Below are 12,098 nucleotides of genomic sequence, written 5' to 3' on the forward strand. Positions count from 1 at the left end.
AATCCAATATTTAAAAGCTTATCACTAAACTTCAGAAGTAGCTCTTTAGTCTTACTCTGAACCATGTGCTCTAACATTAACATGAAACAGTATAGTGTGATAAAATCTGGTACTACTGTGTCCACAGTCCCATCGCAAAATGTACTAACTGTGTCCAGTACTAAGTGTAGTATCATACAATAGTTACATATTAACCAAGTCAAGTATTAAGACTAGTACCATGCAGTAATTACATACTAACATACACAAGTATTATGTGTAGAATCTTTCAATTGTTACATACTGTTCAAGTCCGGTATTTAGATTGTACTAATTTGTAGTCACCTACTAACATAGACAAGTATGAAGTATAGGATCGTGCAATGGTTACATATTAGCCTAAACCTGTATTAAGACTAGTATCACTCAGTTAAATACTAATCACATCTGGTTTCACTCAATAGTTTCATACTTAATGGTTTTGGTATTAAGCCTTGGAGATCTCAGTAGTTCTAACTAACCTGTTCCAGGATTAAGTTTGCTATGTCTCAGTAGTTGCATACTAACCTGTAATTTGACATTTTTCAGCTTGACCAACTGGGTAGCTGTTGACCAGAAATGGAGAATTAGAGATTTCCTGACCACCATAATGGATAGAAATGTGATACTGGCCTAGTTCATCAGGTACATAGCTAACAGTGTATGTTCCATCATTTTTGTTGTTAAGTTTACTTTTCCTTGGTCTGCCGTCTGGTCCCTGAAATAAAAATTATAAATAAATCAGATAAATTTATTTCAAAACCTGGGTTCTCATTCTGCAAAATAATATTTTATTCCCAACTATAGTCTAAATTAGCTCTTATTGGTTTGAGTGTTAGGTGACAATTCCACAGAAGGCTGGCTACTTTGCAAGAGTAAAAGAGAGTTCCATTACTGATGTTACTCCTGGCTGTATATATATATATATATTTTTTTTTAATTCATTTCCATCTTTTGCATTTTCTACCATTATGTTCATCATGTTTCATGATAACTTAAACAGTACAGTAACAACTATGGAAATAATATGCTAGTCTTACGACTTAACAAATTTTTATAAGATTCATAACTGGAATGAATCTCGTAAAATTTGTTAAGTGGTAAAATTAGCATTTTATTTCCATAGTTGAGTTGTTACTTCAAGAAAACAAATACATTATATCATTCTATTGAATATTTTATTCACTATCTACTGACAAACTGAAACTTGTATGACTTTACTTTGTAACATATCAGAATAATTATTTCTTTTCTTTGTCTTACATTGCTAGAAATGAAAAAACATAGCCCCGCAATCTATTTCCTTTGCAAAAGGCTGTCATGCAAAGCACACTACTCCTCCTTGTAAGCTTGCCATAACCCATAGATTGTATGATAACAGTGCCAATTATAACAGTTTAACTGCACAAAAATCCAAAGGTGTGTGTGCTCATATAAAATAGTATGAATAGCCATTTCATTCTCCAGCTGCCCGAAGTATGTAACAGGTGAATGAGAAGTTTGACTGGACACACTATCTTGCTGAAACCATACACTGTTGGTCTCATTTTTGCACAAATCCAATGTTGGACATACAAGACAGTTTAGCTTAAGAGTTATTATTTAGTTTATTTAGAGATTTAATATTTAATAATTTAGTTTTCATTACAAGAGTGTTCAAAGTTAGTCACCTACTGTAAAGAATTTGGCCCTATAAAACTTAACATCCAGTATTTCTGTGTGGTATAAAAAGCATTGGTTTGACAGCAAGTAGAGTTCACCATGACTTTTATATCCACTCTCCTGATCTTTACTTTGCTCTGGCACATTATCCAGTAAGGATAATAAATTTCTTTATAAACGTTTTGTTACATACCATGCATCACTTTGGAAAATTTATTTTGCCCATTAACCAGTAGCAAAGGATATTTGTTACAGATATCAAGTTACACATATGCTTTCTTGAGTGTCACCATTTACTATTAATTAACCCTAGCTAGGTACCATTAATACAATTTTCTACAACTGATCTTCCTTTCTGGATATGATGTGAAAGCAACTTGTATACACATAATTTGTGTCACTTTTCCAGATAGAGATTCTTCTTGATTATGTGGCATAACGCTATCTGGGACAAATGGATATCTTACCACTGATCTTTGTGTTCGCTGATTCTCATCTGTTACAAAATACCACAATTTGCTTACCATGGTGGGGTACAACTTGTATGATCCTGGTGCTCCAAGTTAAGCCATATTCCTTGTTTTCAAATGCCATTAAATACATGGTTGTCAGGTTTTATAGGGCTGTATTCTTTAGTAAGTGTCTGACTTGTTGGTGATAAATTTCAATAATATGTTCAAAACAAGTCAAGCATATGTACAAAAACTCATTACACTGTTGGTTACCACAGTTGTATCCAGAATTTTAAATTATTGTCTACTTTTTATCAAAGTCCACATAGGCGGGTTCAGTTACTGTAGAACACCCCTTGAGAAGACAAATTATTCTGCTCTATCTCTATTATCGCAATAGAAGCTGTGAAACTCACTTTAGAAAATCTGAATATGTGAATATCTTGTGCTGTAAGGGATTGTTATATACCCTTCCCATAAGCGTTAAAACTTTTGGCAGCATCACAGAACCTATGAAATACCAGCAATGTTCACGTGTAGTTCTTATTCATGTCCTTCCATTGCAACTTTAAATTTGACTGTCATATACATGGCTTGCTGATTTGCATATTCAAAATTGTTTTAAAATAATGCACCTAACTCCTGTAGAACAGTAGAATAACTTTCTCTATGACATCACATTATTCTAAAACAGGAGAATAACCTTTCTTTTATGATCTTACTTTGTTGTACAAAAGAATAATTCACATAACATTGTTCTAGAATAAAATAATAGATTTCTCTGACCTTAATTTGTCCTACAGTAGAAGAACAAAATTCTCTACGATACCACATTGTTCTTCAATAGAGGAATGAATTTCTCTATTACCTTACTTTGTTCTGCTATAGAATAATAATTTTCTCTGTTGGTACACAAGAGAAGTTAATATTAAAATAACAAGTCTTAAAACTTCACAACAACCCAAAACCTTGTAATGACATTATGCAATTCAACACTTTACATCACCATAAGGAGACATGAAATCTTGTAGGAAACAAACAAAAACACAACATCTAATAATGACACTACACACTTTATGTCAACATATGATGATCTGAAATCTTGCAGTAAACAAATAAAAATGCAACATCTAATAATGACACTATCAAACTTGACACCTTATGCCAACAGAAGGAGACTTGAAATTTTCTAGTAATCAAACAAAACTCCAAATCTTGTAATGACACTAAACAACAACACCTTATACAAACAGAAGGAGATTTCAAAGCTTGTTTTCAAACAAAACTCAAGATCTTTTAATAAAACTATAAAATTCAACACCTTATAAAAACATGTGCTCTTGTAATAATAAAGCAAAACTCAAGAATTTCAGAAATATGCAATACTGTTGCAATAATGAAAAAAACTGATTACATATTATAAACAAACAGCACCTACAGGATATATCAAAACCTAAACCTACCTTCAAGTAAATCTCAGGCTCAGCAAAACCTGCTTCAGTAATGTCAATGGTAAACTCTGTAGGTAGACTTGCTGGTACACCCTTGGGACTAACCCCAGGACCATAAATCTTAACCTTCTCTGGTTCATAGGTTGGCTTGACTTCCATTTGGAATGGACTAACAAGGAAATAACACATGACTATGTACAAGTATTTTTAAGAATGATATTGTTTTGAAATATATTTGTTTATAAATAATTGTCTGCTGTGAAATTAGCAATTATTTATAATCTCTCTTGGTGTGAAACTGTTTAAAATTTTAGACTATCATGGTATTAAAGGGTCAATTATTTAGGCTATCTTACTGTGAAATGTTTGAATATTTTGAGCATTATTATACGAAACATTTGATTATTTAGGTTGTTTTGAAGCTATGAAATATTTACAAATGTGAAACAGTTCATTATATATAATCTTTTTTTTTTGGAGGGGGGTCAGTTTTAATTACTTTGGCTATCCTGCTGTGAAATTCATGATTAGTTGGAATATTCTGCTGTGAAAGAGCTGATTACTTGTACTATACTGCTGTAATATAGATAATTATTTGGAATATCCTTCTTTAAAAATGTGGATTATTTGGACTATCTGGCTGTGAAAAAAGTTGATTACTTGCATTATTCTGCTATGAAATAGGTCATTATATGGCCTATCCTACAGTGAAACTTTTTATTATTTGGAGTATTATCTTAATTTATTTTTTGTACAATTTTGGTTATTCACGTTTTCTTGTTATGTTGTTATGCTATGAAAATGTAGGCTAATTGCTAGTTTGGTCTTATACTATTTAGCAGCTAAGAACCAAACACAATCAACTATACCGTTACATTTATAGAAGGATACAATAACAACAACAAATGTAACAAGTGTACAATGTTGTTAGTTTGGAGAATGACATAGTCACAATAACCAAACACTTAGAAGAGGTATCTTGGCACCCCAGGGTGTTGGTTTAGAGTAGAGCTGTTTTGTTCAATTGAGATAAATTCCTTGATTTTTCGTTTGTTTATGTTAGATTCTTTGTTTAAAATGACTGTTTTTAATAGATATACTATGATTTTTTGAGTTGCAATGGTGAAAAACATGGAACGGTTTTTTATTAAGTACGTTTCAGCAAAGTTTTTAAAAAATATTCACAATAAAACAAAACATTGGTGGTGGACAAAATTGACAAAACAGTTTAGGAAGTTTCGTTTTCAGGCAAAGACTCACCTTCCAGCAATATCTTGACCTCCATAAGTAACTCTGAGGTCACACAGGCTATGTTCTGGTGAGGGGAAGTACATCACATCATATGTGCCATCTCCTTTGTCCTTGATTTCAGGTTTCTTTTGTACAGGGCCTGAAACATATAAATTCAGTTTTAATATTAATATCTGTAACTTTATTGTAAAGTCAAACACACATGGTATTTCCTTATTATTTTAACAGAAGTAGAGTCAAACACATTTGTATTCCTTCAAAATGACCCAGAAGAATTTGGACTTCAAAATTATAACATTTTCTTTTAAGATCAGCACCTTCTGATGGATTATAATTTAGTCATACTTATTCTTCTGTCATAATAACCATATAGAAGATACTTCTATGTAAACACATAAGAAAATAAATTCAATTCCTTCTACTTTTAAATTAGGATTCCAGACTCAGAGTGCTTGGAGTGAACTATTCATCAGTTTCACAACAAAGTTGGAAAACTATAAAATAAACTTTGAAAAAAAAACATGAATATTCAAAGAGCTTTAATACAGATACCTAATTATATATTTTTATCAAAGTTTTCTATATTTTTTGAAATTGAATTTTTTAGGTTCATTATTTTCAAATTGGATTTCAAATGACACTCAAGTATGAAAAAAAGAAAGGAAGTATGAAGTTGCATAACAGCAAATAATTTTTTCAACAACTTGCTTACGTTTTTTTGAATATCTTTCTTTCTTCACGGACAAATTATTATTCATGGTACAAAAACTGCAGAAACATTTTTTTCACAATAATTTTTTGCTATTTTTATTAACTTAATATTTAAACAAAAGCATAATAAATAACTGTCCTACTCCACAGTTATTCAGCAACAAGCTAGAGGGCTAATAATGCTAAAATATAGGGCTGAATTATTGTATTAGGCACAGTGCAGATATTCCATTGTATTTAAAACAAACACATAATACTTGATCCTTACCTAACATAAATATTTTGTGTGGAACACTTTTAATCTTCCCAACAGAAAGCCATTTAGTTTTAAGTAGAACTTCAGGTCTAGCTCTTTTAAATATTGCTTCCTCACTAACACTGTTCAAGAACATGAATGGAATAATCTGGCCTGTACTCACCATACTCAGACTGTACTTCCACCCCAAGTATGAATGAAATAATCTGGTCTGTATTCACCAGACTCAGACTGTACTTTTTTCTCCAACTATGAATAGAATAATCTGGCCTGTACTCACCATACTCAGACTGTACTTCCACTAACAGTGGAGCTTTAGCTGACTTCTTAGTATCCACAGTAAACTGAAGTGGCAGACCAGCACGACAGTGTTCTGGCTCAACTCCAGGTCCATAGGCTCGAACCTTAGATGCATCCAAATCATAGTCCACAGGAACTTTGAATGGGCTTCCTAATGAACATGACAAAAAAGCACCAGCAATTTTCTATGTATACAATAAGTTTTCACAATAGTGTTTAAGTCTTCTACAAAAATCACAATAACAAAGTTCTTTTTGTTTTTAATTCTGTTGAACAAGGAAAGTTCCACTCTAAATTGCTGTTTTTATATAAACAGATACAGTCCACAATAGCACTACTGTTCCTGCTTGAACAGATACAGTCCACAATAGCACTACTGTTCCTGCTTGAACAGATACAGTCCACAACTACACACTAATGTTCCTGCATAAATAGATACAGTCCACAACTACACACTAATGTTCCTGCATAAATAGATACAGTCCACAACTACACACTAATGTTCCTGCATAAATAGATACAGTCCACAACTACACACTAATGTTCCTGCATAAATAGATACAGTCCACAACTACACACTAATGTTCCTGCATAAATAGATACAGTCCACAACTACACACTAATGTTCCTGCATAAATAGATACAGTCCACAACTACACACTAATGTTTTTGCATGAACAAAGATATTCTAGAGCTACACACTAATGTTTTTGCATGAACAAAGATATTCTAGAGCTACACACTAATGTTTTTGCATGAACAAAGATATTCTAGAGCTAAACACTAATGTTTTTGCATGAACAAAGATATTCTAGAGCTAAACACTAATGTTTTTGCATGAACAAAGATATTCTAGAGCTAAACACTACTGTGTCATATAGTCCACAACCACAAAGTACTGTATTTTACATGATAAAATACACTTCACTCTACTGCTTTTACATAAACAGTCTACAAATACATACTACTGTTTTTGCATGAGGAAATCTAGTCCACATTTACACATTACTACTTTACATGAACAAATACAATCCACAACTACATACTACCTTTTTTCATGAACAAAGTGCAGTTCACAGCTACACCATTGTTTTTGCATGAACAAATAAAGCCCACAACAACAATACTGTTTTTGTATGAAGAAATATGGTCCACATCTACACATCAATGTGTTTTCCTTGATCAAATACAGTCCACAACTACACACTAACGTTTTTTTTTACCTAACTATACAGAACTATTTTTATATAAACAAATGCAGTCTACAATAATACTATTGTTTTAACATGAACAAACACTGTGCACAACTATACAGTACTTTCTGAATTCTGCACAAAAAAAGAACCATTGACATATGTTGTTGAGACAATCATAATTTTTGTATGTACTTAGATGCTACAATACTATTCTATGGAAATATACCTGGTATAAACTGGTCAGCAAACTTGACTGAAATATCATAATCACCAGGCTCTGTTGGAGTATACTCAACTGTGCAGGAGCCATCTCTGTTGTCTTGGCAGGTCATTGTGGCTTCTGATGGACCTTCTATAGCCATACTTAGACTTCCTGTGCCTGCTTGTTTCGTCTCTACTGTGAACACATTGACCTATAGAGATGAAAATTTGCAATACATTATGATCTATAATTCATGGTTAACATTAAAAAGTAGACGTTCACTTCTGTAAAAAAAAACCTGGAGAGAAAAGATGCTTCCCTTTATCAAAAACAGATGTTAATTATTGTAATAAAAGAGACTGTCCTTTGTCAAAAACACATATTACTTATTGTTGAACCTCTGGATAATAAAAGTTGTTTCCTTTTGTAAAAAAACAGATGTTAATTATTGTAAAAGCCCCTGTATAATAAAAGTGACTTCCCTCCATCAAAAAGACGTTAATTATTTTAGAAACCATGTATAATAAATGAGGTCCTAGTATTAAAAATAAGTTTTCAGTGTTGTAGAAATGGTTGGAAAACTGGACCCTCTATCAAAAATAGATATTCATCACTGTAGAAGTTTCTGAAGAACAATGAAGCCCCAATGAAAAATAGTTATTCTCCACTGTTGAAACACCTGGAGATGAATGGATACAGGTGTTCATCACTGTAGAAACCCCTGGAGAAAAGTGGAAACAAGAGTTCATCACTGTAGAAACCCCGAAAGAAAAATGGACCATTCCTATTAAAAAGATATTCATTACTGTAGAAACCTCTAGAGAAACGTGGAAACAGGTGTTCTTCACTGTAAAAATTCCTAAACCCCTGGAGAATAGTAAAAAACATAGATTTTATTGAAGTTCTCTGTATTAAAGATTATCATTACAAAAATAAAAATAAACTACACAACATTTTCATAAACAATTTTAGTTTCTTTGACTTTAAGACTTTTAGTTGGATTAGTTCCAGTTTTAAAACTTAGGTATCATGAATTTTTAGATATCAACACAGAAGAAGAAGAAATTTTAACAATACCTCATCAACAACTCCTTTCTTTAAACCAGGTCCAAAAGCACGACATTTATTTGGATCACAACCTTTGGTGACATTAATTTTATATGGACATCTTGGGATAGTGACTCCATTGTACGAGACATCAACAATATGACAACCTAATAAGAGAGATGGTACAAGTAATTAATAAGGTTTTATACAAGACTCTTTGAATATTCACAGCCTAATAAGTGGAGAAATGCATTAGCTTTTTAAAAAAATTATAAACCTAAACAGATAAAAAAAAACAAAAAAACTATTCAACTACAGTGTCACACACTAAAAAAAATAAATAAATACCTTATGCTTGATGCTAGTTAGTTAAAAGAAGAAAAAAAGCTGCTTAAATGACAATGAGAAATTATAATGACAGTGTCATTAACAGATTTAGCAAATATCTTTCAACACACAATCCTGGTAAGAAAAACGATAATTTCATTGATACTGTTTCCATGTAAAAGAAATGTAAATAGATTTAAAGAGTAAAATTATTACCTACAAATCCTTAATGTCTATAAATCAAGTTTCTGTAAGTGGTTATAATGACAATGATTATCATCTTAGAAGACAAGGAAATATGTAATCATTTTTTAACTTAATTTTCAACTTAAAAATGTAATATTCAATTTGAAATATATTTATATACAGTTTAGTGACATTTGAGGAGAGACAATAACTATTTTTTTGAATATACAAAAATGATTTGAAGTGGTCAATAAAAAATAAAGTTAAATATTTTAGAAGAATACTTAAGTAAAAACTCTAAACAACATATCCAGGTTAGTTTTTGATGTTACTACCTTATTCTACAGGGGTGTACGAAATTTTGTACATTCCATCACTGAGGTTCTGTACTAAGGATTGAGTGCAAGCTTTTGATGGGGTGGTGATGGTGCATCGTACTACGGCATCATAGTCCTTAGAAATAGCTTGTGTATCCACAAATAATTCCACAGGTGAATCAACAAAAGCACCTACAGGTTGATTATATGGGTGTTGGATTAGGCTAATGTAGGTTGCAAACATTCTTAAATGTGTTAATACCTGTATCTCTTAGAATGTCAGATATATTTGTTTAAGTAGTAAAAATAGTACAAGTAAAGCATAATATTTTTCATAATTTACTTAACTAGCAGATATTTCTTTCTTTACAGCTTTTAACTAGTTGTATTCACTCTAATCTGAGCCCTTAATCAAATGACAAGAAACACTTCATAACATTTAAAAAATTCACAAAGAGTAAGAGCTGTCAAACTTAAGTTATAAAATGGAACATTCTACTGCTATACTTCTCACAATAACGTTCACTCCAACCAGGCTATGGTATATAAAAGTTTTTTTAAAAAAAAAGTACATTATACTGCCAAACCTTATCTAATATGATTCACACTAGCAATGATATGACACACAAATAAATTAAGAAATGGATATTTTATTAACAAGCCTTTAACAATAAATATATCAATAACAAAGCTATGATAGATAAAAGTTATAATAGTACTTTCTATTTACTTACTTTTCATAATAACAGGATTATTGTATAAAAGTTAGAAAGGAACACAAAATACACCTAAGAAACCTGAAGAAACTACTCGTTTACTGCAAATTTGGAAGACAGTACTACTGTAGTAAAATCTTGAAAGACACTAATCACTCATTGCAAATTTGTAAGGCACGACTAGTATAGTAAAAACTTGTAAGAAGCTACTACTCATCGCAAATTTGTAATGCATAACTAATATAGTAAAAACATGCAAGACTGCTAATTCATTGCAAATTTTTAAGGCACTAGTATGTAGTAAAAACCTGCTGATATTGTAATACAGTAAAATTCTGTAAGATGCCACTGGTACATTACTGATTTTGAAGGCACTATTAATACAGTAAAAGGCTAAGATACTATACATACAGTTAAAAAGTTGACAGAAACAGTCGACAGATTTTTAGCAAATAGTACCTTGATATGTTGGTTAGTAATGAAAACAAATTATAACATGTGTAAAAGATCACTTAGAAAGACTGTTTTGTTAAAAAGAGCTTTGATCTGTTGATGGGAAAAGAAAATATACATGTATACAGTTAAAACAATGTTTCATTAAATATATAACACAAAGGTCCAAGGTTTTATTAACAACAGCTGTGTGTGAAAATGGCTGCCAGTCAGTTCCTACCAAGACATATTAACCGATAAGAAATACTTTCAAGTAAACTGTAGTGCTTACTTGGCTCCAAGCCATCCACCTTAATTTTAGAGACATCTACTTTTGGATGGACATTTACATAGAATGGACTTGATGGCACTTCCTTCTCTGCAAACTGAACTTTGATCTGTTTGTAGTCAAAAGACAAACTATCAAATGTGTATAGGATCTTTGTTATCAAGTTACTAGTTAACAGCACCTTTATTTGTTTGTTGGTAAAACATAAAATTATAACACATGTAACAGATTATTGATATAGGACATTTTGATAAACAGAGCTTTGTTATTTAATGTGTAAAGAACAAATATTAATCATGTGTATAACTGCTCTGGTAATTAGCATCCTAATCTATTGATGGGATAATAAATAACATTAATCACTTGTGTACAGAATCACCAGTAAACAATGTTCTAGGAAATAGCATTCTGCTTAGTTTGTGGGTCATGCTCAAACAATAATCACATTTATATGATCATTAGTACTGTTAGATATACACAACTGTTTCAGTTTAACTTTAATGCAAATGTTACGATTTAGATAGTTTATATAGCACGAGTGTTTAAATTTAGTTATTTTTAGAAGTGATAGTTCATAGCAAGTTTGTTTATGTAAATGTTTACAGATCATATTTTGTGTAGTTCAATAGTTATGAATTGGTGCTTGTTATATTATTGCATCATGTTACTAGAACCTCCCGTGTTTTTCTCGTTGATTTAATTGAGTATTATTGCATCATAATATTTAGTAGTGTGTGTAATGTTCTAGACCTCTTTCAGGGTATAAATATACATCAAAAATGTAACTCAAGAGATAGATCTAGACAGCATGATCGTGAGTTTAGCCATAAAGAGCATATAGTGCTCTTTACCAAAGTGAAATTATCACAGAGTATAGAAGAAATAATTTGTCTTGTCAATTGTATTCTAAAGTACTTTAACCAACCTGTGTGAACTTTGAGAAAAAAAAAAAAAAGAATTATTTAAAGCTCTGGATACAACTGTTATAATGGTGATATTAAAGCGAAATTATCACAGACTGTATTGTAATAACAGAGCAGGAAGAATAATTTGTCTTGTCAATTGTGTTCTAAAATAACTGAACCAACCTGTGTGGACTTTGATGAAAGAGAGAATTATTTAAAGCTCTGGATACAACCGTGTTAACCAACAGTGTTACAAACATTTGTGTGTGTGTGTGTGTGTGTGTGTGTGTGTGTGTGTGTGTGTGTGTGTGTGTGTGTGTGTGTGTGTGTGTGTGTGTGTGTGTGTGTGTGTGTGTGTGTGTAGTATATATATTATTAAT

At 31.5% G+C, this 12,098-nt stretch overlaps 1 protein-coding gene across 1 annotated transcript in view; it reads right to left on the reverse strand.

Moving 5' to 3' along the window:
• The window catches only part of LOC106478593 (filamin-A-like), a 129,916-nt gene that overhangs the window by 61,013 nt on the left and 56,805 nt on the right, over positions 1–12,098 (reverse strand). The window contains 8 exon segments of the mRNA XM_022382204.1: positions 547–736; positions 3,596–3,752; positions 4,844–4,973; positions 6,082–6,252; positions 7,524–7,710; positions 8,577–8,713; positions 9,395–9,568; positions 10,817–10,922. Coding sequence (XP_022237912.1) covers positions 547–736; positions 3,596–3,752; positions 4,844–4,973; positions 6,082–6,252; positions 7,524–7,710; positions 8,577–8,713; positions 9,395–9,568; positions 10,817–10,922 — 1,252 coding nt within the window.

The sequence above is a fragment of the Limulus polyphemus genome, unplaced genomic scaffold (assembly GCF_000517525.1).
Source record: "Limulus polyphemus unplaced genomic scaffold, Limulus_polyphemus-2.1.2 Scaffold230, whole genome shotgun sequence".
Taxonomy (NCBI): domain Eukaryota; kingdom Metazoa; phylum Arthropoda; class Merostomata; order Xiphosura; family Limulidae; genus Limulus; species Limulus polyphemus.